This window comes from Salarias fasciatus, chromosome 22 (genome assembly GCF_902148845.1).
Source record: "Salarias fasciatus chromosome 22, fSalaFa1.1, whole genome shotgun sequence".
NCBI lineage: Eukaryota > Metazoa > Chordata > Actinopteri > Blenniiformes > Blenniidae > Salarias > Salarias fasciatus.
The window spans coordinates 9,129,240-9,157,167 of record NC_043765.1 but is presented as its reverse complement, the minus strand read 5'-3'; the positions used below and the strand labels follow the sequence as shown (position 1 = coordinate 9,157,167).

The window sequence follows — 27,928 nt, the reverse complement described above, 5'->3', positions numbered from 1 at the left end:
CTTTTCAATGCTGCAGTGCTATTCTCAGAGAGACGCTTGAGCCCACGCACCGGCAGTGAAGAAGGAAGGAATGGAGGGAGTGAATGGATGAGTGGAGGGATGGAGGGGTGGTGTGGACGTGTTATTGGGGGGGTCGCAGCGGGGAGGGGTCCGCTGCACTAACTCACCGCCTGTCAGGGAGCTTCTGCGTCTTTAAAGCTCATTCATTCCTGCCAGGAGAACTCAGGCAGCAGCAGCAGCAGCAGCGACGCACATATACAGTACGTGCACGTAGAGGCATGCACAATCTGCAGCAACGCCAGAAAACAACAACAATCTCCCCAGTGTGCCTGGATAATGTGGAATGACACACATAAACACACACCACCTGTAAGGGGAGAAAGGAGATGTTCACTGTGGTGTGAAGCCTTCCAGCAGACACCCTCCCAGGGCTGCAACTAACAGCCTTTCCATTATTTATTGACCTGTCACATATTAATAATAGATGAACTGTTTGGTCGATATGGTATCTAAATATTGTGTGAAAATGTACTTGCCCTTAACAAGAAATTACGTATCTTTCCACGAGAAGGAGCGATTCCTGTGGCAGTTCTGGTAATGGATCTTTATAAAGGCTGCTTTAAGCCTGATCGTTGGTGGTGTAGTGGTTCGCGGTGGGTTTTTTTTTCTGGGTACTCAGGTTTCTTCTCGCTGTTCAAAGCTCAATATAAGGAGGAAAGTATCAAGCTCTGTCAACTGTAGGAGCTTTTGGCGTTTCACAGCGATTTAATCCTCCCACTTGTTGGGATGTTGGGATTCAACATGTTGTTGAATCATACCTTCTTTCCGTTTTCAACCTTAAGTATAACACAATGTTTTGAAGTGTCAGACCAACATCACATGAATTTCAGCATTTCTCCTTTAAAAATTTCCCTAAATTAAAAAAAAATTATCTTGGATTTACAATAATAAATCAAGTATTACAGTGCTGCAATATTGTGTGTTATTTTGACAAAGTAGCCGAGTATGATTTACTCCAGGTGAAAAATCAACATGTTGTAATGCACAACTGTTGTTTTGCTCGTTAGATTGTTTATTTTGAAATATATGGTTTTCACAGAGAGTCTGCAGCAGCTATAACTGTTATGTTTCTGCTTTTACTCTCAAGATAAAATTGTAATAAATTGTCTCTATTGCACTTACATGGAAAAAAACCCACTTCCACTTAAAAGAAGAAGCTCTTTAAGGTCCTCCAGAGTCAGTGAGCTTTACACTTTGAAAGCCACTGACCTGATGTATTAGCTGTAATTGAAACAGTTTAGGTTGTTTTTTTTTCAATAGAAGTAAAAAGAAAATCATAAATAATAAAATGGTGAAGCATACGTTTAGCTGGTAGCACAATGACAACATATCAGATGTTAAGTCTTCACGCTTTTTTTTTTTCTCTCTTTACAATAGAAAAAGCTAAATGATCTTTCCAGAGAGGTTGTGACAGCTGCTTGTTTGCCACTGGGTTGCATCACCGTCTTTTCTCACAGGGAGTTTGGGAACTGAGGCGTAAATCTGTTGTAGGTTTTAAAACGAAATGTTTCCTTCATATTCCTGTTGTGGATTCAGTTCATTGTGCACATGTGTACAAAGAAAATTAGGATCCGTCTTTTGCAGATGACGTTATATAATTATAACCAAGCAAAATTCAGAACGATCAGGTCAGCCTGGCTGTCAACCTCAGTTAATTACCTGAGAGATGTGCTAATCCTTGTATCATAAAATAAAATGTCTTTCCTCAACGTTTCACCTTCTTCAGCCTCGTTTTCACTGACGGATAAAGTGATTCTGACTACAGATAGAAATGTTTGTTGTTCTACTCTATACTATCGGTTAAGTTCAGGAGGTGAACGTATGTTGTTCCTGAACTATAGGTTGTCCGGTTCCTCGTGAACAACACACAGTATGGCAGCGGGCTGACAGACTGACACCACATTTCTGAATGTTTGACTCATCAGCCAAGCATTACTCACGCATTTAGGTTTTGTAACACAGTGTTAAAAATAACTGCGAATTGAAGTCGATTATCATGACGTTACTGCAATTTCAATTATTTACTGTGGATTGGACCGAGATGGAATTGTTATCCAGGGTGCGATTTTTGAGAAGTACAGTCATATGGTGAGAAGAAATCGTGATGAAGCAGAATAGACCAAGTTCGAAACTGATATTTTTAATATTAAAACACCTTCCGCGCATGTCACACCAGGGACCTGAAGAGATCCTTTCCCCCTCCTTAGTAGAATTGAATATGTTTAGTGGAAACATGAAGCTGAATGTTGACTGTTTCCGAGCTTTTTTTAGACAAGTCTCTTTAATTCATTGCTCAGCTTGACACAAATGGTGTGAAGAGTAAGAATTTGAAGTTGGCAGCCCTGATTTACTTAGATTTTTCAGTCCATATGTTTTATGTGTTTTTAGGATCTTTAAAGTGCTGCAACTATGTAGGGATGATTATCTTTATTGTATCCTAATGGCTGAATCAACTCCTGAAATTCTGAGTATTGGACTTAGAATCAGTCATTGTTTAATGTCTGTCAGAGTTATAGGAATAATGCATGAAAGTTTATGATTACAAATCAAACTACTCATTTATCTGCAGTTTTGTACAGAAAAACTGACTTAACAGATTAAACCTATGTTGTGAGTGCACTTTTATTAAACGCCGATTGTTATTGGAGTGTACAGTAAATAGGACATGGCTTCAGTACACCATCTTGTTGCTGCATGTGCCACGGCTCTGGCACACACTCTTGGCAGGGAGGCGGCGCAGCAGGCTATAGGCAGCAGGACCAATCCATACATTTGCGGAGCGGGCGCAGCAAGACGAATGGCCGAGATCAGCAGGAAGACAGGAAAAAGGCAGGGAGACGGAGCGAGAGCAGCAGGGTGCTCTCATGCAGACAGACGGGCTGAAGACGCAGGCACACGGGCATGCAAAGCAGAAACTATTCAGGCATCTACGGAAACATGGGAAGGCTGCAGTGCCTGCTGGAAGACATAATAAAGGTCTTAACTCTTTCTTGGCATGTGGGCTTGGCTGCTTTCACATCTCGGTTCCCCCGCTGGGATTTACAGAGCCCTCTTTCAATCGGTAATCTCACAATTTGGTAAGAGCACGCAAACTAGCAGCAAACGTCACATAAGGAACGGTTCATTTAGAGAGAGGAGGCCTGGCAGGACTAACGTTTTCTTAGTGTCGTCAGTTCATTCTACCTACACTTATTACTATAAACCATGACTCCCTCAGTGAATGAATGAAATTCGGTGCTTTACTTTGAAATTGGATCTTATAATTTGATACCAAACATTCAGCCGAGGAATGTCAGTGTCACACACCGACAAATGAGCATTTCTTAGTATGATTGAAATGATTTTAGCCCTGAGTTTTAGAAAGCTTCTGTGAAAATGTGAAGCCAGTGGTAAAAGAAATAGTTTGGAAATATTTTTGACATTTACCATGTTGGTTCAGCAAATAAGAATTTCTGTAAAAGGATTAGACTGAACATAAATATTTGAATCATACTCTTATCAATAAAATAACCATGCCAAGTTGCCAGTTTGTGGACATCATGACATACCAGCAGTTCTCAGTATGGGCTGGAATCTTCAACAGAGTCTTAATTTCAGTAAATATTATTCACCAAAATGCTCTTATTTCTTAAAAAAAAATCCTGAAATACTGTGATACAAAGAGGCCAACAGTGGTTAGTGTGTGTCCCGTGATGGACTGGTGGTGACCTGTCCGCCGCCTGTATTCAGCTGGGATTGGCTGCAGCCCCCCGTGACCTTCAGCTGCATGAAGCAGACCAGAAGATGGATGGATGGATGGATGGATGTTTTATTGTGTTGTATTTGTGACCACATGACTGCACCGTCTTCCGCTTAGTTTGACCCACATGCTCAGACTCGTAGATTAATGCAGAGTAACAAGCAGAACATCTTGTAATAACCACAGACACGTTGAAAGGAAAATCCTGTCACTTCCACTTCCTGCAGACAGTGCAGTGATAACCTCACCTTGGTAAACCTTAAACTTTGTATCTGCACGCACACGCTCACAGTTATTATTGAATTGAATGCACATGTTGCCTCGAAAGCCACTGGAAGTGGAGCTATTTGTCAGCAGGGGCTTCTTAATTACGACATCTGAGGAAGCGGGTTGGAAAAGCCCCCGGAGGGTGGAGACACACTGATGTGAAGCCAGGCTGTCAGGGCAGCAGAGTGCCCTCAACGCTCCAGCAGAGACGACCGCGGCTATTTAGGTTACTGTGATTCAGGAAACAGTCCCCGGCAGCTCTAACTCGAACCCAGGAACATCCTGTCCTCACATATTTTCCCCCTCAACCTACTGTATTTTTTTTCTATTCATAATTAATTCCTGACCTTGTACTTGTTTTTGTTTTCTGCTGTCTTCCTCCATGTCTTTGCTTTTGTGGCTGCAGCCCTGACTTCTGAGGCTGCGCTGCTGCTCCCGGGCTGTGAATCTTGTCCTGCTGGTCATATCTCTTTTGTTGCTCTCCAAAAATAGCAGAAATCGGACTGAGCTTCTAAAATCTAAAACTGCATTTTCTCATTTCTGCACTTCATGTGATTTCCATTGTATACTTACTCTTGTCTTATATGGAAACATTCATAGAGCTGCTGTCTCTCTTTGTCCTGTTAACTGAACTGCATGTGAGCATTGTCCAGATGTCACTGTTTCACTGAGCTCTTGTTTATTTAATCCAGAACTAACTCAGTCCTCATATCAACATGTTTCTACTGTAAGAAACAAGAGCATTTTCCTATATCTAGAGTTCAGGGCCACAGACGTTTTATCTTGAATGGGCCAGAGCTGTGAGATAATGGCATAATAACCTTTCAGTTTAATCTTTTAAGTTTTAATTTGTTGTGGCTCACAATATACGGAATAATATTGTAATGCTTTTTTGCAAATTCAGACAATTACTTCCAAAGATAAATAACTAAATAAGTTTAATGAAAATACAATGAAATGTCCAAAAAGCTTCTCCAATAACTGTTGAAATATGCATGTTTTTACAAACTCGCCCTGACAGCATGAGTTAAAGGCTAATGCTAACTTGCATTTCATTTCGACATTCCCAATATCTCAGCCCAGGTCTCAGTGTTATACTCTCAGGAAATTTGCTAAAGAAAAATCAATGTTTTCTTCAAGTTTTAACAATTTGGGAGTTTTGGTGGTTTGGCGGGCCGGGTTAAAGTCTGTTTTTGCCCTCGGTCCTGTTTTATCAGAGTTTTTGTCAGATGAATCAAACTAAATAACGCTCGAGCTTACACTAACATCAGCAGCACTTGAACAGAAGACTGAATGTTGTCAGACTCGATCACTACGTCCACTTCATGAGGATGTAGGCTGTAAGGAGCAATTAAACATTCAACAACAACAACAAAAAAAGACTTTGTTTGATTTTTCCTGACAGCAGTGTTTTCCTACTCTGGGATGCTGCAGGCTTCATTCTGTAAGCAGAACACACTCACACACACATCTGTGGTCTCTCTTTCCTCTGTCCTTCTGTCGGATGACTCCATATGGCATCTGTCACGTCGCCTGCTCTCATTTTATCAAAGTCGGATCACGGCTGCTCCCATCTCCTCTGTCAGCTGATGTTTTATATTTAACTGTGGGTTGTAGGAAGTGCTGCATCTATTTTTCTGTATACATGTTGATATATAATGGCAGTAGTGCCCTCTGTTCAGTACAACTAGTGTTTTCAGAAGCTGCTCGAGGCCAAAGTGTTTTATAAAATGACCCCAACTGTCCCTGCTTGTCCCCATAACCCTAACGGGAGACTTCCTGGAGAAATTTCCCCTCGGCTCAGATTAACTTCTGGTGCTGTTTGTGCATTCTTCTCACAGGAGGCAACAAAGCCAACCTTATGAGTAAAAGCTTAACTGTGTCAGAGTAAATAGCACAGGGTGCCAGCATCAAATCATTCAAAATGCTGCAGAATAGTTACAGCCACAACACGAATGAGCCGATCAAATGAGAAGATTTATGTCTTTTTTTTTTTCACTTGTCTTTGCAAACACTTGCTTGTCGTTGCCATTCCGAGCTACAAATGTGCCTCTTTGCACACATGCTTTGTATTTGATGAAGTATTAGTGTAGTCAGTTTGCTACGAGCCTGTGTGTCACGTCAAATATAAGTTGTTGACATCTGTCTCGGGCTGTGACGTGTTTTTGCTCTTGTTTTATCATCTGACAGAAAAAAACTGCCTCAGAAAATACAGCAAGACGCAAAAATGTGAACCTTATAACAGCACAAATACATGTGTACCTTGAATAATTGACTGATGAAATTTAAGAATTAATGCAAAGGTTTCCTTTCACTGATAAACGATCCTCTAATTGTCAGACACAACCTGAATATTGTGATCATTAATATTTTGATAGAAGCGATTAATGCAGTGTGTTACTGTGAATCAGAAAGGAAAACATGACTCCAGTTTGTAGTTTACTTAATTTGTAAGCACGTTTTCTCACATAATGCAACTGCTACAGATTCCTTATTAAATACAATTTGGACAAATGCTGCTGATTTAGGTAACAACAATGTTTTTTAATTAATTTTATTTTTGTTATTAAGAAGCTAGCAGTGTTTTTTGCCCATGTGGAGGTCTCATCACGTGCTTTAACTCTAATACCAAAGCTGGAGTATTTTCTCATTTGAACTGTACCGCACATCTAATGGTCGAACATTTGTGGGATGAGCTGCATCTCCAAATGTTCTCTGTCGACGTCCAGCAGTTTTCTTCACTCTCATTTTGAGCTTCTGGTGCTGCAGCACATTCAGCCACCTTGACTGTCTTTTGACAAACACTGTTTGAAGAGTAGAATTGTGAGCAGGCGGCTTTTATTCAGCATACCACTGAAACTCCTGTTTGTTCATCATGAACTGTTAAATTGCCAATTTGTCTGAAGATGGAAGTCAAGTCAAGCAGCTTTGCTGCTCATCAGTGCACATTCTTAGAGGTGTGGCAGCAGCTTTCCATTGGTATAGCATTCATTGGCTAGAAACATTGTTTCAAACCAAGAAAATAATCTACCAGTCCCACATTTCCTTATTTTTTATACGCATTTTGTCTACTTGTCTTTTGGACAACAATGCCGTGAATTCAGCTCAAATCTAAAACCCAGTCATAATAGATATATACAGCCTAAAGTATCTGAATCTGCTCTCACAACACTCTGCATGCTGTGTTTTTCTCTGGCAGTGTGAAAACAGATGAACAAGTGGATGCCAAACCTGTGAGGACCTGAAGAACCAGAGAGTGGAGTCTGATCCAGACTGTCCCTCTGCCAAGTGAGGTTTCCTGGGAAATATTTACCAGCTGAGGCTTCTCGCGAACTCCTCCTGCTCCTCTTTTCTTTTTTTCTTCTTCTTCTTTTTTTTTGTCCTCTTTGACGAGGGTGCGATCGAGGTTTCGGACCTCTTTCTGTCTCGTCTGCTGATCAGTTCCAAGCAAGACCAGAACCTGGTGCCAAACCGACTGTGTCAAGAGAAGAAGCAAAAAAGCAACCCAACAATGAAACCACACATCTTCTAACCTTCATGTCATTAACTTGCTTTTAATATCTGATTTATCGTCAAGGTTATTTTTTTTTTCGCCTCTGAAACCCTCAAATACATCAAAACATCCCATCAAAGCCACATTTAAGCTCATCAAAACAATGTTCTATTACTTCTCAGTGTATGCTGCTGTCTGCACTAAAACTGCATAATTTTTCATCCTGGAGACGATTATCAGTGCATTATTGGTTCAAAGTGCTTTATAACCACATCTTGCAGCTCGTGGCTCGCTTGTGAGTAACAGAGGAGGCGTGTGGCGAGAAGCGATAACTCTCCTTCGCGCTTCCAACGTTTTTGAGGCTTCAGCAGGACGCCGTTTGACTGACAGGCAACACAAGCCACGTCTAACCTGATAATATCCTCCCTACGTCCCCCCCCCACCACACCACCGCTGGCTGCCGCTGCTGCTATCTGTAAGGCTCGGAGATATTCCGTCGTCTCAGTCTGCGCTGTGAAACACTGTTGACACTTTGCCTATCTCCTTCTTCCAGTCGCTCATGTGAGAGGAGGCCTCTCACTCTGTGTCGTCCTCTGTTTTCTTCCGTACGTGGCACTGGATTCTCCCGCTCCCATCATCCCGACAGTCCCCCCCTCCCCCACCCCTCCTTTATTTCCCCCCAGTGACCTCTTCTTTTAATCTACTGAAACATGCAAGTTAAAACTTTCGCTATTGGTACATTCTTTGTGGAAGGAGCTCTCCGAACATCGCCTGAAGCCATACTGAACACCAGCCATACAGACACTCCTCGCTCCTCACAGATTCCTCCAACAAAGTGATCTTCACTCGCATTCAGGGAGTTAACCACTCGTGACAAACCCCTCTCCTAGATTTCACACATTCGGATGACCGACCGGCTTTTTCTGTCAGATTTATGTCCGGCCGGCTCGCGGTGCCAGCGTGGCCTTGACTGTGAGGAGTTGGCCGTCGTCGCCCCGTCCTACACTGTGTTGACGGATGAATCCGGACATTTCATGTCTGTTCTGTGGGCAGAACCTCGCTGCCCTGCTCGCACCGGGCCCAAGCCCTCCTTCGTTCTCTTCTGCTGGGCTAAGCTAAATTCAGAGCAAAGACACTCACAAAAGGGTACCGGACGCACTTAGATCCTTTTTCTAAAATAATAGTCTCTTCCTGTAAATTTGCCGACTGCCCATTGCGTTGATCACTCTTTTATGAATGCCTTGACATCCTCGTTGATTTCTGATGCTGCTTTAGTTTGTCATTCAGCAGCAACTTTACTCACAGGCTGTGATTTTCAGATTCTCTGCTAAACTATTGTTTACACCAAAATTTCACGCATATTGACCTTTACTGATTCCCTAAAATTCTCTAGAATTTGTTTATTGGGCAAATTGTGAGCATGACGTTGTAATAGTCACAGCTTGTGCCAAAATTTAAACCGACTTCCTCTCAGTTTGCTCACCAAACAAAGCTGAGACCTCTGAAGCTGCCAACACTGTTGTTTACACACACTAGATCCACGCGCTCCGATTTATTTGACTTAAAGAAACATTTAGTTTCCCTGTACGATTTCCTCCACATGGGCTCACACAGAAGTGCCAGATTTGGAGATTTCATCCAGATCTGTTTGAAGCTCATCAACCGTGAAATACGAAGTTTACATACAGCGCTCAGTGTTTACAGACTCCAGTTTTCATTGCAGTTTCTTACCTGACTCTTGTGCCATCCACAGCTCTTAGACCACTCTTTTTGGAATTAGGAGTTTACAGTTTCCCTCATGCATTTTGTTTACATGAACTTTTTAAAATACTGCCTCTTTCAACACATTTTGGCCAGTGGACTGTAAAATTTAGCCTGACCAAAAATCAAATATCCAATACCTGCTGCCATAAAGCAAGTCCATATTGCTCTGCTATCATTAACTGGTTGCTGTTTTCATTTTGAATCGAGTATTCCAGACCTACAGCCATTGTGCAGGCAGTTTGTATAGGGCCTAAAAACTCGGAAAGGACCTCAATGTTTACAAAAGCTGCTTATGGGAAAGATTGTGCACAGAGAGAAAGACATGTTTACATTCGATGAAGGAGTGAAATGCCAAACGCGTTGATACATCGCCTGCAACTGAACTGGAAGACGACCCCTCCTGCGCCTGTGCAACATCTACGGAACAAAAGGGAAGAACTCATCAAACTTTCCTCCCGAAGGTTTTATAATTCCAAACAGCAAGGAAACTGAACATTTACAGCTGCTTTGGGAACTCCTTTTTTATATATACATCTTGAGAACTCTGTGATAACACTATGGCACGTTGGATTTCAGCGGGGATGCTTTCTTTGTCCCTGGTTCTCTTGCTTTTCTCCTGCCTGGCGGTTTCCACTGTAACCATCACCACAGAGCGGCGTGCCGTGGACGGCGACGTCAGGACTCTGAGCAGTGGCAGAGGCTCTGCTGCAGCCGGTAAAGCCAGCGCCACTCTGCTCCTCCTGACTGGCTACAAGTCGGCGCCGGTGCCTGCTGGGCCCAAAGTGGCGCCGAAAGCAGCCGAGGTAGAAGATGGAGACGATCACCCGGAAATGGCCGAACTGCCCCCGAAGCCCCTTCCCCAGACCATGTTGCCAAGAAACATGACGGCCGACGCCCTGAAGCCCCCGCTCGGCGCCGCCCAGGTGGCTCCGCCCCCCCGGCAGCTGGTGGACGTGGACGTGTGCAGGTACCAGCAGAACATTTACTACTTTGAAGAGGCTTTCATAGAAACATCATTTGTGCATGTGTGACATTTCTGTGTCTTAGTGCCAATATAAATGTGTGTACTTAGATGCGTGTGAAAAATGATCTGTTTGTGCACATTTAATTTGGATTATGTGAAACAAAAGTGTGCAAGATCTAATTTGTGAACGTGAACATGTTTGCTTGTACGCACTAATACTCCTGTGCCTTTAAAGACCTGTGAACGTCTCCGTCTTCACCCACCTGAAGCATCTCTCTCTCTCTCTCTCTCCTCTCTCTCTCTCTCTCTCTCTCCTCTCTCTCTCTCCTCTCTCTTGTCTTACTGTGCTGGCCTCATAGCAACACTGCAGTAGTGCCCTGTGATTTAAAGATAAACATTGCACGACCTGCATTTTGATCATTCTCGATTTTCGTTCACACTCTTTCAACGTCACGTTTCAAACTGCTGACCACAACCCAGAGAGTTAACCTGCCAGTCAAGAGTAAAGCCTGAGAAAAGCAGCAGCAGTCCACAAAATGACACTGCAGACACATAATTTACATTCTGCACATGATTATGCCCCATGTTTTCTCCTCTTTTGAATTCCCCACTGATTTTTTGAGTCTTGAAGTCAATCAAAGTAATGCGACATGCTCCTGAGTTTAATATGGAATACGTGGGCAGGTTTGTTTATGTGAGGCATTTAAATGATGTTTATGGAATTTAATTGGATTGTGAGAAAGTGGGAGAAGCTGAGTGATTCTAGCACACAGTATGAAGACGCAGCATGAAGCTGTAGGACTGCTCGCCTCCACACACACCTACCTCATGCATCGCTGCACCAGGCGCAGGAGGATGTGTTTTAAATTAATAAATGAGGCTTTGAATACGTTCTTTAAAGTGTAAAGAAGCCATATGACTCCTGCTATTACACTGCTCAGCGAACTAACCGTCAATAACAGGTTTGGACAGGATATTAGGAGATTCATCAAGAAGATTGATCACTTTGCATCAAGAAGAGACAGAAAGATTGATGGTTGTCAGTGATACAACCTTTAGAAGAAGAGAAATGGAATAAGGAAACATTTTTATTTATATTTTCAGCGTACAAGACAGAAACAGTTTCAACAGGGGTGTAATCTTTGAAATTGGAATGTTCCATTTAGCCTTCAACGAAAGGTAAAAATCACAAAGCCTGCCGATACTGGAGCAGCTTTCAGGTAAAGCTGCAAGTTTAAAGAAAAAACTATCCTTCTGCTATATATATGTATATATAGGTGGACATAGATGCCAGATTCCTGGATCAGGAGCTGTGGCTGTTTCATATCACCGATTTATGTGTCCATGTAACGTCTTAATCACACTGGATGCCATAAAAATGAGGCACATCATGATTCTCCTCCTGCAGCTCTGATCTCCAGCTCACTGAGGCTCGTGTTTTGCACTGAGAGGCGTCTTGCTGTTGCTAGGCAACATACAATCAGCTCTAAATCAGTTGTGTGTTGGCGAACTACGCACGCACACACACACGCACCACAACTCTTAGCAGTGGAAAATAGCATTAACTGTGACCAACGGCACAGAAACTTGAACATTTCTAACGAGTGTTCCCTGAAACTTGCCTCTTTTAATGACTGATCTATTTCTGTGTACAAACATCACATTTTCCTCAGCTTGGCTGTGCATTATTAGGTGGATCAGGCCAAACCCTGCAGCCTGCAGAGATAATACTACAGTGACCAAAGTCTTCTTGATGTTTTTGATCTTTTTACAGTTTTCTTTTCTTTAGCCACTGTTTTTCCATTTTCTTTTTGAAAGCTATTTCTTCTATTCATTTTGTCCCAATGTGCCAGTGATTCATGTTGTTTTGTGTTTTCTGTTATGTTTAATTGTTTCTTGAAGTGATGCTTTTGATTAAGAAGGGTGTTATATTGATTCTTTGCATCAAGATCTAGAAAATGAAATTGGTTCCTGTGGAACCCAGGCTTGGGTTGTCGTGCCCAGACTTCAAACCTCCCCACCTTTGCTCCTCAGGGGTTACTTTGACGTGATGGGTCACTTCGACAGCACGTTCAACTGCTCCCAGGGCAGCTACATCTACTGCTGCGGCACCTGCCACTACCGGTTCTGCTGCGAGCACCAGAGGAACCGACTGGACCAGGACGCCTGCAACAACTACAACTCCCCGTGTGGGCCGACCCCCAGGTGCCCGTGACCGTGCCCGCCGGCAAGAAGCACGTCCCCGATTTCGAGACACTGGAGCAGCAGAACAACAGGTGAGAGAGTGACTGAGCGAAATCCTGCCATTGCTCTCTACCTTTAAGGTCATACTTGGATGTACGCTGTGTTCTGCAATAATGCTGCTTATCCTGAAGTGAAATAGAATTTGTTTCTAAAGAGCTTTTCGAATGAATCATATAGCTTCAGTATCATTAATGGTTACACTGCACATATTCAGATCTGATTTAACTCTACATGTGTTTATCTTTGCTATAATAGATGCAGAGAAAATGCTTTGAAACTAAATGTCTGTCTTGTACACAGAAGTGACTGAAGGGCACAATTTAACAGAATGTAAACGGGCCCGGACGCGTCGCCGCTTGTTTTTCTTTACCGTTGTGTTGAGGAGCTGAGCTGATGTGGTACTCTTGTGAAAGCAGCACGGCTTACGTGATCGGAGGGGTGATCTCCTTCACGCTGGTGGTGGCGGTGGGCGTCAGGATCGCCTTCAGCAAGGTGGCGCGTCGACCCCGCAACAGAGACATCAACATGCCCAGGTGAGACCGCGGCAGGGCCGTTTGGCTGTCTGCAGAGGCTGGGATGTGAAATTCACGCAGGGAGATGATTGACAGCAACCTTTGCAGATTAACTATGAATTTCTCCAACTTTTGAGCGTGAGGCATCAGTTCATTGCTGTTAACTGTGGTATAGTTGGAGTATTTCCGAAAAACAACACTAAATGTGTGACTGTTTCGTCATTCTACAGCTTGTGGCTCACACTCTTTACCTTTTATTCATCAGGATGTGTTAAGAGTGGTTTGTGAGGTATTACTGAGATAAACTAACCCTCATTTAAATAGACTATTGCTATCAAACTAACGGACCTTAAACACGTCTTTTAATTAAAAGATTCAGTTCTGCACCTTGAAAGCAGTCAGGATAAAACATGGGTGTGTTATAAGAAATACAAGACTTGTCTTGTCAATATCAGTGAAAGTTTTGATGCTATCAAAACTGTCATTCTATGCATTTTTAATGTATTTATTTTCAACATTGTAGGGAAAAGATTCACTACTGTAAACTGCAGAAATGCCAGCCTCTCTGTTGGAAGCAAATTTCAAATTTTCTGCTTTTCAGTGGCTTTCTGTGTATCATATTGGTAAAAGCAAAGTCTGAATCTGCCATCAGAAAGAGGTTCATGCTGTTTAACTTAGAAAACACATGTTGCAGCAGCTTAAGAACAGTCTGTAGCTGAACATGTAAAATCAAAAATTCGATTTGCGTGCTCGGTATGTATACTGACAATATGAGGTCACAATTACATGCTGACTTATCTTTTTTCAAAAGTTAAATTAGTTATGAAATTGAAACCCAAGATGGCCTATGACAGAAGTATTTATTGCCACCATTCTCAAATGTTCCTGTTTCATCCTTCTATTTATTACCTCTTCTCCCTGAATGGCCTCCACCCGCCCTCCGCTGGGTCAGGTCTCTGGTGGATATCTTGCGCCACCAGTCGAGCCCCGTGCAGCAGGGCGAGAGGAACAACACCACGGTGCTGACCACCACCACCTCGGACGGACGCACATCTAAAAACCTCTACACCCCCATCCTGCAGAGCAAAGACAACCGCAGTAAGTGAGCCAGACTCGCAGCTCTACCTCTCTGCGTGCTGCATTCAGGTGAAAAGAGCATTTGGATCAGGCCGGCTCGCGGCTTCCCCGGTGACACAGTGGTAATTGTCTGTGCTTTTATTCAAATCACACTCTAATCTCAGTATCAGTAATGCACTTCACACTTCAGGTAGAATATATTTGTTGTGACTGAACTGTTGGCAGAAGCTTTACAGAAAGCACATCATAATCTCTGCGGGCTTTTGTTTTAAAATGATACAATGTGCGTTCAGTCATTCACAGGAGCCTGCGTCTAACAATGTTTTTAATTCAGCTGTTCTGGGTTTAGCAGCACTGCAGCTTAAGACAAATGATTTACTTCTGCAGTTTATTCAGGGTGCGATTTGCTGCCAAGGATTGAAGAGTGGTATACATTACATACCACATGCAGAGCAGACATGAATTTCCAATCAGAAAATCTCCCAAATCCAGAATTTCACAATGAAATCTTCTTCGTAACGTTTACGTTACATTCGTTTCTAAACTCCTCTTATTCATTTTTTACCGTGATGTCTTATAGAAATGAGAGCATGCTGGGAAAACAGCTATCATCCCCTGGTGGAAACATCCACTGGTTTCAATTTTGCATCCCGAATTTATCCCATTGACAAACTTTTACTGTTTACATATTTTAAAATGAGAAAAATAAGTATTGAAGTAAATAGAAAATTTGTTTCAAGTTTTGAAGCTGTGGATTTTGTTTGATGATACAATGTCATGATTGAGTTGGCAGGAAGCTGTAGTTAAAAGAGTTCTCGTGTTTATTTATTTAACAAGAACCAACATGAATACTGGGATACTTAAATGTCTCATCACCTCAATAAAACATAACTTGAGTTGTAAAAGCTAATAAGTAAATCAACTGAGCACAGAAAGCAAGAACATTTGTGTTTGATGGATTATTTCTTTGTAACATTCATATATGATTGGGAAAATGGTTCATTTTCTTTTTTAAATGGTGCCATATTTGTGAGGAACATGCGTTTGTAGGTTGAGCAGCAGAGCTGAAGAAGCGGGATGTGCTCATGAAAAACTTAGCACATCTTTCTCTGACAACATTAAATTACAATGAAAATGAAGCATCACTCACGTTTCGTCGTCTCAGTGGAGATCAGAGAGGAGGTGAATGTTTTTGCTTTTCTTGTTCTGATTCCCGTTCACATGTTTGCAGTGAAAACACATAAATACTCGCATTTCTCTCTTTGCCCTGTGCTTCGTCTCCCTGTCGCTCTGTCTCTAACAAGCTGTTTTCCCTCAGTCTCTCCAGGATTTCACCGCGTGGACATTTTTCTCAAATTTAATTGAGCTTTTTATGATTCTTCTTTGTACTTTAGTGCTTTTTATGACTCATGCATTGCATTAGGAGTAATGCCACTTTAAATGCAAAAAGGAGTCATATTGTCCTTTTTATTTTTCTGTCAGAGTTCACGAACAAACCCGCATCTGTATTTCTTTAGATGGGTTATCTCTTTATAGTGTGCAAAGAGTGAGATCTGCGGCTTTCATTTCATGCACATGTATATGAATAAAAATCTTTTTATGTATTCATACACACAGGTCTGATAACAGGGAAGCCAGTGTTTGTTTGGGGCTGCTGATGCTGATCACAGCGAGTCTAAAATCTGACTAATGATACTGCAACTCGCAGTCAAACATCTTTCAGGATGCTGCCAGGAAGACTGAGCGAGTTGAGAATGTATCGGATTAATGAGGTTTTCCTTTTCCTCTAGTTAATAGGAGTTTAGTAAAATAACAACAGAGACATTCCTACTTACAGTAACGCTAAATCTAATAGTCATTCTCATTATTTTAAACTGTAGCGGCGTTACTCCACACTGTCTGAGCCTCATGTTGGTTTTCCATTTAATTCAATAATGAAATGAAAAACTAAATTTGATGTTGATTGAAGTTTTTACCTGTTTATGAAATTCTTTACGTGATGAATGGGTTTAACATGCCTCAATATTCCAAAAATGAAAACCAGTTAGCTTGTAATGTCCATCCTCTTTAGAGCATTTGACTCTTTTCAAGCAGGTGAACAAGTATTTGTTGTCATTATCTGTTTGATTTGATTAAAAGTTGACATTTAGATGAAGTATTAGAGAAATTCCTAGATCTAATTCCTGGAGGGACTGTCTTTTCTCTCGACTGTCCTGTCTCTTCCACTGTCTCTCTCCCTCTCCCTGTCTCTTTATTGACACAAATGCTGACTCGGCACACGCCTCCTGTGTCTCTCGAGTGGTTGTCCATCAGTTTGTCGGCTCTGCTCTCTTCCAGCTGGGAACTTGCACCACCATTTTAACCAGCAGGGGTCTGCTTCCAGCCCCAACACTCTGCTACCATCGGTAAGCCTCATGGTCAGCAGCACGGTGGCGGCGGCGGCGGCGGTGGTGACGGCGGGCCGCCGGCCGGTCTCCCGGCTCTAACACCGCACTGTCTGTCTGTCTTGATGTCAGTATGATGGCCTCTTGTGCTCTTACAACAGCTGTGCTGAATGTCAACACTTCCTTGTGGCGCCACACGTCGTTTGTGCTTTGAGTCACGTCACACCTTTATCAGGACACACTCTCCTTGTCACGTGGTCGTGTTGAACTCGACACATCTATGAGGATAACATAGCAGCAGAAGGACTTGTGTGTGTGCAGAGTTGTATATTTATATTATTGTGTATTTCTATTTCGTGTGTGTCTGTATGATATTTGTGTGTCAATTAAACATCTCTGCAAGCACAGATTTTTATGTGTGCGGAAGAATGTGTGTGTGTGTGTGTGATTAGATTTGTGCGTGCCTATAAGGACCTGTAAATGTCTCTGTCTTCACCTCCTTCTGCAACCTCGGAGACTGGTGCTTAACTGGAGTGGTAATTCTCATGAGTCGAGACTCACAGGCCTAGTTTTCTGAAGTCCCAGTGGAGATCTGTGTGTAACTACACACAGTCTGGGCTGGCAGGCTCACTCTGCACGTCGTTCAGTCTGCATTGTGTCTCTTTGCTATGCAGCCTTCTAATTACAACTATTTCAAACTTAAAAAAAAAAAAAAAAATCAGATGTAGCTCAGCCCGCAATGCACCGTCGAAAAACTCATTGATCGAAGACATTTATAGGTCTTTGTAGGCATGCATTTTCAGAGTGTACACACACAAATTGTGACACACAACTCTCCATATGCACGAGTCCGTCCGCTGCCATATTAGCCCCATACACATCTTTCATAAGAGCTTCCAGTTGTCTGGCCTGCCCTTTGCCTAATGCTAGTCTGCCCCCTCCTCTCCTTCTCCCACCACAAGCCTGCTGCCAGTTGTGCTCGTCGTCCTTCTTCTCTCTATATGTAAGCAGTGATGTGTAAGTGTGCTTCCAGCTGACACTCAACACACAAAGCAGGTCGAGATCACTGCTCCTCCCTGAGTCTGTTTTCCCGGGCTTTACACCAAGGAAACAAAAAAGCAATGCTAGCACGAGTGATTTATTTCACTGAGAACAAGCCCATCAATGCTGCAGGTCCAGGAATTCTCAGTCTGTACATTCTTGTTGAGGTGCATCTAACATGCCTGAAACAGGATTCTGGATCAGTTGCCATGAAGAGATGATGATGATGATGATGAGGATGGTGATGATAAGAGATGAGCATGATTTCCATTGAACATTTTAGGCTGTTTCAGTGCCTGTTATTCCGAGCCATTACACCTACACGTGTCCCTCGTGGAATGAATTACACAAGAAGGCAGCTGTACAGAATAAATCCAGGTCACAGATAAAGCACAAGTTTATGTGTAGGCAAATACTGTCATCTTTAGAAGCAAAATTATACAGATTTTCAAGCTGAACTGTGTATTTGCTTCATTTTGTTGTAAAGAGTAAATACAGCTCATACAGTGTTATCACAGGTTAATTTACAGTGAAGGTTAATATATATGGAGAGAGGATGTTAAACCACATGATCACATCTAAAGCTCACTGACGAAAGTTTTCACATTCCTAATCTGAAGTGATGAAGAACTTTTTTTGATCAAATTTTTCACCCACAAACATTAAAGATATACCAACCGGCCAATATATGTTCTTTTAATGTTTCCAGCTGTATTTAGCTCATTTGTTCTCCAGACTGCTTCTCTTGTAATACAGTATTTAAATAGCTAATTTGCTTCTCTCAAAATACCTTTTTTATTAAATTAAAGTTGTTTTGTACTATCATTTATCATCAGGTGCTTTATTTCAATTATGTTCATTTATACGGAAAAAAGACTAATGAAAGCAGAAATGGATGTCCTTGTGCATGTTAATACACAGTTACACATCTGTATGAATAGAAGTGGCCATACACACGCACATGCTTTGTTTTTGTGCCCTTGTGGGGAAACAGCATTGACTTGTATTCGTTACCTGCAGATGTTCTCTAAACTCAGCTCAGTCTGACCTTGTAACATGTTTTCACTCAAAAAATGTAACGATTTTCCTGATGGGGGACTCCCGACTGTTGAGCTCACAACGCCAAATGTCCATGATGTGAGTGTGTAAACAGGTTCAAGTCCCCACAACAGTCATAAATACACTTACACAGAGAGAGCAAGGGAGAGAGAGTCATTCTTGACATTTTAGGTTATGATGGTAAGATTTTAGCCTTTTATCGTGCCCTTGTGTGCGGAGGTTTTTTTTTTTTTTTTTTTTTCCCCGTCCTGACTCTTTCTGCATTAGATAAAGTCAACCGCTTCCTGCGAGGATACAAGAACAGAACACTCCATCTCTCTGAGTCACACACTCAGCACGCACTGAGCAAAGTTCACTTTTTTCCAGGACACCATTACCAAACCTCTCTGTCAGCCACCGTAGGTGTTCCTAAAGAAAAAAAAAAAAAAAAAAAAAAATCAATGACCTCTCACTCATGGAAAACACCAGGCTAAATCTGCATGCTGGCAAACAAAAAGACAAAAGACCTATGCATTTTTTTGAGTGTATTTCAACCCCCTCCCCCAAGCCTTAATCGTGCTCACTTCCTGCTCTGAAAAGCGTATGATCTCAGAGCTAGCATTGCTTTTTCACGGTACAGAAGTCAATGTGATGTGTGTTCCCTGGGTGGCACTTAAACAGGGACGTCATTGGCCATTATTGCCCATTAATGTCAGCGGTCAGTGACCAGTATATGTCCAGCAGTTATCTTAACAAGATCCCAGCCCATAACCATGACCACCCAGAGCGGACGCAGCACTGACCGTGTCACTCAGATAAAAGGAAGCAACCGCAAACGGCCACAGTTATGCAAACTGTAATGGCAGCTTTAGGTTATCTATTTATTTATTTTAACATTTTCTTGCATCCTCTGCTGACATCCACCCCTCTCCTTCTCGGGGCGACAACAGTGATCCAGCAATGGGCAGCATGTGTTTGTTGACTCCACGTTCTTGTGCCTGTTCCCATGTTCCGAACCGGCACATGTCAGGTGACCGCTCCGTGTGCACCTACATGCCGGATCGTTCAGAGTGCCGTCTGTGTGATGTTCGGACAATATGAATGTACCTTGTGATATGCAACTGTTAGGAGTATACTTGTTGCAAAACAGACGCCCCTGCCCCTCCCCCACACCGCTAATCTTACATAAGGCAAATCATTTTTATGTGTATCGATCGATGTGCTGCTTTTTTGCACTTAGCATAAACGTGAATGTGTGTATGGAGGAAGCTATCAGTGTGTTTCTATGTATTTACATGTGGCTGATGTGTTTGTGTGAGAGCCTCAGACCAACAGCACACAGTGGTATTTATAGCCGGTAGCCATGGAGCTCAGAGACATTAACTGTCTTTACAGATAATTAACCAACTCGCATATTCTTCTGTTGTTCTCCGGTCTTTTCCTCCTGCTTTATTCTCTTTAATTATTCATTTATCTTTATTTACATATTTACTCTTGAAATACATGACAAACCAATAATTTTTCCATCCTCATCACCTCTTATGTTTTCCTTCATCTCCTTTATTTTTTCTGTTTGGAACTCCTTCCTTTGTATTTTATTTCCATGCCCTTCTGCCTTCCTTTCTTCACTATCTCCTGTTCATCTGTCTTCATATCCTTCTCTCCAGAGCGTGGACCCCGCATGAACAACACCCCGCAGCTCTCCTCCGGTCCCAAACTGATTTCCAGCAGCAGCAAAGGTCCTGGAGGGGTCGGCGTGGGAGGCGGCGGCATCATGGGAGGGGGCATGAGACACAACAGCAGCCACCCGTCGTTCTCGCACTCCTTCCACAACCTGGCCCAGCTGCCGCCGTCCTACGAGGCCGCCATGAAGCCCGAGATCAGCCGCTACAGCTCCCTGAAGAGGCTGGGTGAGTCCAGAAACATGGCGGAAGTGAAGCAAGTGAGGCAGAGATGAAGGGGAGGGAGATGGGACTAAATTCAGCTGAGGTGACCCTCCAGCCTGAGGAGCGTGCGGAGGACTGTGGGTACAAGATGTACTGCCTGGTCTAAATTTTCAATGGAATCATCTTTTAATGCAAAGAGAGGGCTAAACTGTAATCACCCTTAATAATCAATGATGTTACATCTTCAGGTCAAAAAACTCATTCCATATCTATTTCAAAATGTAAAGTAGTGCTGACATCTCTCATATGTGGAGAGTAAAACATTAAATCTAAACTCAAGCACAATTTCTTTCAAACTGACGTTGGTTTGATGGTGTGACTTTCTGGTTTATCACACTAAAAGACAACAGTTGATCTGAAAGTCTTCAACTTGAGACAGGTGCTGGTTCAAGCTGTGTTTTTTTGGATATTTTTTTTATGTCATTTTAATTTGTTAATAGCATTTCATTGTTTGCTATATGGAGGTACCAAACTCTTCGGTTTCGCATCCCTTCGCTCAACACCCAGAGCTTTAAGAATGGAAATGCGAGTACCAGAACTGGACAACAGGTGTCTAAACGGGTGATCTAAACATGACTGGGATAGCTGATTGGCTTACCTGGAAAAATCACATCACCTTGATGCAGTGTGAGAATAAGGCAGTGCGATGCTTTGGGCGGTCTTCTGCTGGGAAGCCTCGGGTCTTGACATGGCTTTTACGTTGCAATATCCTTTGTAAGGATTGTTGCAGACCATGCGCCATGCCATCATTTTGGCCTCATTCTGCAGGACGATATGGTGCTGCGACAAAGCAACACCCTGCTGGATCAGGGTTTTTTGGCATCAGAAAGAGGGGGCTGGTATTGTACAGTGGTCATAACTTTTTGGCTGATCGCTAGATGGATGCACGCAAACAAACGAAGAGGAAAAAGAACTGAAAAGGACAGAGGGAAAGTTGAAGGAGATGTGAGCAAAGAGGAGAAAAAGACGCAAAGCCATTTGTATGAATGAGGAGGAAGACGAGGCCGAGAAAGAGCTGAGTGAGCAGATACAGCCTGTAGAGGGAGAAAGAGATGTTGGGGAAGATAGAGAGGCAGATAAGCGAAAAGAGTGAAGGAAAGGAGGGAGAGAAAAGGGGGGGGGGGGGGGCGGAAAAGGAGGATCTGGGAATGGGAGGAGGGAGAGGGGGTGGGGCGTTGGCCGCCTGGTCCGCAGGGGCCTGGCTGCCTTCGACGGGGGAGAAAAGACATTTGAGAAGCGGCGGCTGGCAGACTCTCTCTCCCCGCCTGTCTTTACCTCTGTGAAGACTGCAGGAGGGGGGAGGGGAGTCGCCTCCGCAGGCTGAGTGATGGATGGTTACTACGTGTGTGTGTGCGTGTGTGTGTGTGTGTGGCGGGCTGCACGTAGTGGATGCGGAAGCAATAATGAGATGAAAGCAGAGTCCAGATGAGTCTCTTTATTATTTCGATTTTTATCAAAGGGAGAAAACACTTGAGCAGACGGCGCTGTGCGGCGTTTGGAGGTTTTCTGTCGTCACACCCAGACACTCGGAGACCTTCACCCCTTCTTCCTTTTCATTCTCTCACTCGAACAGCATCGCGCTCAGATTAACCGCAGCCTTCTTGTGTGGTGCGGATCAGATGACTTTTACGTTTTTGAGCGGCAAATTGAGCTGTAAGAAATACTCCATTCCCATAATTCACCTCTTTGTTTTTGCTGTCATTTTATTTATTTATTTTTCTCTGCAGTCGTCACCGTGATTTTCTCTCCTTTGTCTCTCCTGCTCATAATTGCACTTTTTCAAATGACTGAGCATATGAATTTACAGGCAGCCTGAATGCACACTACCTTTCCCTTTGTGATAAAAAATTCTCTTTGTATACCCTGGACGAAGTGCCAGGATGTGTTTGTGGGTTTCCAGATGAAACCTGCGTTTCCATCAATATTTGAAAAAGTAACATTAACAAAATGTTTTTGGCAAAATCAACTGCAAAGACAAAAAAAAAAAAAAAAAAAAAAAATAGGAAAGCAGGAATTTGGATTTAACATAAGCTGCACAATGTAGTGAAATAATTGTAATTACATGTGAACACAGAATAAAATAAAATAGTAAGATAAAAACAGACTTTAGATAAAGAAAACGATAGTTATATTTATATTCTCATATTGAGTTTTCCCACACCTGTGAGTCAGCGACTGCACCGTTTTGTCCTGTGTTTCCTGGGAAAGGCCCCGTTTCTCTGCTTTAGTTAACTACTCAAGATTTTGGAGTAATATTTGGTTTTGTTTTTTTACATAGAGTTACTACATGCACAACACAATCAGATGCAGTATGCAGAAACTGAAGTTTTACTGCAAAAAACCTACAAATCCACACACTGCAAAGAAAAACACCAACGTGAGGTTGTAGCTTTTCTTGGACAGAAAAAAACAAAAACGGTTCTATGGTTTACTGATAATATTTGTATCTTGAATTGAATGATATGAAACAACACTTTGCATCACCGTCTCTATATAATAGTGATATCAAAATTATATAAAGACCAAACTCACAAGCCTTCCAATATAATGGCAAAAAAAATATGTATATATTTTTGTGCCTATTGTTCTTTTGGGACTTCTGCCAATTTATTTTTCTTTGAACCTAATGACTTTCAGGTCATCAGAAAATGTTCAGTTACTCCCAATGGACCTCCCACAGTTAATTTTCACAATGTTCTTGATGATTTTTCTCTTGTTACATGTGTGAATCTTTGAGCATTTTAATAGTAGCTCTGGCATTTCACTACCACTCAATGTAAAATTTTGGTAAATGAAAATGCAGGTTGACAGATAACTTGTCTAAATAAGATAATACATTTTACTGCACGGTTTTACTATTTGCAAAATGCAATTATATACATTATACAGCATCTGATGGTGGTCAAAGTCTTCTGTTTATGAACATAAGAATTCATACAGTGCAAAGTAAATATCTGAACTTGACAAAAGCTGCATCCTGTTTGCAGGTCTCTTGGTAATGAAAATAAAGCAGTAGTCGCTTTTCTTGTTTGCATCATGTTGGGTTTGTTGACAGGTTATTCAAACACGCCCACCTCAGCAGGATGTGGAGGTTGGTTCAAATTAAGCTTTGAGTCAACGAAACAAATGGCCGGTGGAAACATAAATGCATGAATTGAGTCATATTGTTGTATGTGTCGGCTGAAGTGCGAGTGTAAAGATCTGTGCTCATGACTGAGGTCAAGAGTTTCTCTATAGCACTTTTTTTTCCTTCTGGCTCAACATGTCTGTAGACAGTGAGTAATTTCCACACTTAGGCAGGTGGTCATTTGTCCATATTTTCACTTTCACTTTTTTTCCTTCAAAAAAGCCAAATATATAATAAGAGATCACCTACTTTGTGCTAATAGCCTGTAAAAATCCCCCGATAAGCCGATACAGACTGAATCGGTGTTGAATTATAGCCGTTCTTCTGTATAATAATAAAAGCCTTTGCATAATGTTTTTGGTGGAACACCCCTGCATAAAGAGACTAAAATGTCGTCATTGTAGCATATAAAGAGGGAATTCGGCCTCTCGCCTGCCTCTGTAGAAACCTGGTCCTTTTGATGTAGTTCCCCACACAGCGCTGCAGAAAAGGACACTGATAAAGGCTTCTTTGTCTGCAGTCAGCAGCCAGAGAGAAACCTCCAGATAATTTGGCCTTACCGGAGGGGAGTAAACACAGAGCGAGAGGGAGAGAGGGTGAGGACATGAGACAAACGGCAAGAAAACACGTGAAACGCCTCAAGAGCGGGCAGAAGGTAGCAGGGAGGACGAGGAGGAGAAGAAGGGTGGAGACAAAGGAGCAAACAGGAGGCAAAAGAGAGCTGAGAGGGAGCGCAGAGAAAGGGCGAGAGGGGAGGAAGAGCGCGAGAGAGGTGGCTGGTTAAAGGTCAGGTTTAAATTGGCTCTTGGGGAGCTGCTTCCATGGAAATGCTTTGAAGATTAAAGCGCTCTCGGGCTTCTGAGCAGAAAGCACCAAAAGCACTAATAATGAAACTGGCTAACTGTTTCTGTCGCTCTTCCCCTCCATGGCTTTATTTTCTCCCGTCATTTCAGAGCCTCTCGTTCTGCCTCTATTATATTATGTTTATTTGCTCTCCTTCACATTGTCCTCCTCTTTTCACTTCATTCTTTCCAGCTGCTGGTTTCATTTCCTTTTCCTTTTATGCTTAATTTCTTTTGCGTTTTTGCAGCCCTTTTTCTTTTCTCCATTCCACATTTTGCTTTTGAGGATCAGTGTTTCTTCTTCTTGAGTCCAATTGAGGTAAATATCAAAAAAGGCCAGTTTGAGGTCATTTGATCACAATGAATAATCTTGTGATTCTGGAATTAACCATGTGTTGAAGAGTTCCTTTTTTTTTCAAAAACTTTTCAATAGCTTTTTCAAAGAAGCATTTACATCACAATGAGCAGGAAATCACATTCCCATCACACACAACATTAAAAACACCAAATGAGAATATAAAAAAAAAAACTCTGTGATCAGCCATGACTTCTCCACATTCCCTTCAGACATTGTGTTGGGATCCAATTTCTTTTGATTTCTGTTTAATGGTTATAAAATATTAGATTAGGTTCTTTCAGCAGAAGTCCCTCCAAGTCTTTGAGTTTTTTTGGAGGATTTTTGTGTTTTCCAGGCACTCAGCCACATGTCCCGTGTTATTTCGAAGTCCATCTCTCTCTCTCCCATCTCTGTTTCATTTGTTCGTATTGTCCATCTGTGTTGAAGAGTTCTGAGGCAGAACACTGAACTCCAGGTTGCCCCTGATGGTGTCCGATCGTTTTATCACATTCACTGCTAGAGCATATGCGATGTAATTAATTTTAGCCTCAAATATAACCTCTTGCTTTTTCCATTCAAAGTTTTTCCATTAAACTCTGACGAACACCTAAAATAAAAAAAAGTCAAACCCCGTCCAGAAGAACAGAAGTAAATCACACCTTAGAGACAGATCTTACTCGAGATCTGCTGACACACTTCTGCTGATCCACGGGCAGGAAAATAAACCAAGCTACAGTTGAATAGTTTCCTCTGCAACAGGTTTGTCAAAAATAGGGCCCATGGGCCAAAACTGGCCTGTAAGAGGCTCCATTCCGGCCAAATCACCCAGCAAATTTTAACAGTTCCAAAGAAAACAATGTTTTAGCAGAGTAGAAGCAACGTAGTAGCAGACACAGCACAACGCGAGACTGAAGCTAAGATGTCATGATGCTGCTGCTAATGATGCCTCATTGCTGTCAAACTGACATTAGCCTCAGAGCCATGCTGTCAGGGTCAGTTTATAAAAACACCCATAATGCAGCAGTTATTGTTGATGATTTTTGGATATTTCACTGTATTTTGCATCGAAGGTTTTATTACAATTGTCTTTACGTTGTTTTAATGTCAGAGTTTCTGTATCTGTAGGTGGCTTCCATTCCTGCCTCACACCTGAATGCTATGGGATTAGGTGCTGACATGTTGTGCATTTCTTCTCTTCATTTTGTTGAATCAGAGAAAGAGCTTGACGAGTACAACTACCACTCCTCCAAACGCCGCTCCAACAACGCCCCGCCCTCCTTCCACTCGTCGCAGCACCACCTGCCCTGGGGAGGGGACTACACGCTGGGGTCCAGGGGCACGCTGCCCCTCCACGGCTCCCGCCCCCACCTCCACATCCCGGCCTCCACTCCCAACCCGTACCCGCTGCCCGCCCAGTCGCAGTACACCAACTCCAGCTTCGACCGGCCGCCGCGCCGCGTCCGCTCCCAGGACCAGCTGCTGGCGCTGGGCGAGGGCAACACGCTGTCCCGCCTGTCCAAGAACCAGCAACACCAGTACTACAAAGCCATGATGAGCACCAGCAGGAGCTCCACGTCGCAGACGCTCCGCAGGTGAGGCGGGAGACGAGGGAGATGAGAGACGGGCCGTGATCCGATGAGGCAGGCAGCCGTAGTGCCTGAAATACTAAAAGAGAGAAAAGTGAGAGAGGAGGCGAAGATGAGAGAAACGCAGAGATTGTGATGATGAGACGACTTGACACTGGAGGTGAGATGAGACAAACTCCATGAAAAAAAGGTTAGAAATACCAAGTGTGGGACAGTTTCATCAAAGTTTTAAAAGTCTGACAAGGTGAAGGTCCCTGCATTAAATATTGAAAGCAGAGAAGTAAAGTTTAAGTACAGAAAGGGGGGAGGCATTTTTTTCTGGGTGTTCTTCTCCTATTTTTACCCTGAAACTGACCCGAAAAGCTGATTTCTGAAACGGGTCAAAGTGACGCAGCAACACTGGACAATGTTTACTTTCTTTTCTTAGGCAATTTCACATCGAAAGCTGATTTTCTGGCTCAGACTTTCACTTTTATTCCATTACCTTCCTACAAATGATGCTTTTCTCAGTTCATCAGGTGGTTTGAAGTTGATTCATGCACAAGCTGGTGGCAGTGTCGCACACTTGGGAGTTGGTTATTCATTTTCTGGGGTTGGGATCTTTATTTGAATGAATTAATCCATCTTTTCCTTCAGCTTTTTAATGTTTATTTTTATCTACAATTTATAGTGCATTGCAGTGATCAACAGTTTGATGAGAGAACTTGGCGTCAGGACAACAAGGCTACTTTTCTAAAGTATTATAGTGGTATTAACATATTATTACATGTTGATTTTATACTGATGCCTAGTTACTCCTTCCATCTTGAATGTTTTCAACATAATTAGATAGATTCTGAAAACAATGATTAGGTCTTTTCTTGATAAAATGAAAAGCTCATCCAACCCGACATGTGAATAAAGAACGCTCTCTCATTTTCGCCTTGCAGCTGTGAAGATAATCCGATCTGTGGTTTCAGGTCACACGAGCGGCTCCTGGTCTCCCCGGACCGCCTGGAGGACCGGCTGCTGGCCATGGGCCTGGTGATCGGAGGAGGAGGAGACAGAGGAGTGGACAGAGGAGGCAGCGGCATGGTTCCCACCATGGGCCGCCTCAGCCACCAGAAGGCCCAGTCGCAGCAGAACATCTGCGTCACGCCGTCCATGGACCGCCACCACATGATCAAGATGAACTCCCACCCCACGTCCGGCCACGAGCACGACCGCGGCCCCATGCCCGGGATGAGCATGCACGGCGGCTGGGACCCCCACGGCGGCGGCGGAGGAGGGGGGACGGGCGGAGGACACCCCAACGCCCGGCGCATGGCGTTCGCCAGCAAGAGGCAGAACACCATCGAACAGCTGCACTTCCTCCCCGGAGGAGGGCAGGGACTGCGGACTGGGAGCAAGAACGAGGTGACCGTGTGAGCGAGGAAGAGCAAGAGGAAGAGGAAGAGGTGAAGTTGTACAGAAGCCGACGGCTTGAGAGGGAGGCGGCGAGGTGTTTGCGGGACGATGGAGCGGAAGA

General features: G+C 43.0%; 1 protein-coding gene across 1 annotated transcript; it reads left to right on the top strand.

The window, feature by feature from the left end:
* The first annotated feature begins 9,824 nt into the window (after positions 1-9,824).
* LOC115409278 (protein shisa-7-like) lies at positions 9,825-27,928 on the top strand. The gene is given in 10 exon segments (XM_030120382.1): positions 9,825-10,290; positions 12,322-12,473; positions 12,476-12,563; positions 12,948-13,064; positions 13,996-14,141; positions 16,458-16,505; positions 16,508-16,525; positions 20,251-20,493; positions 26,049-26,427; positions 27,381-27,928. Coding segments are annotated over 10 exon segments (2,049 nt in total). The 5' UTR covers positions 9,825-9,880; the 3' UTR covers positions 27,829-27,928.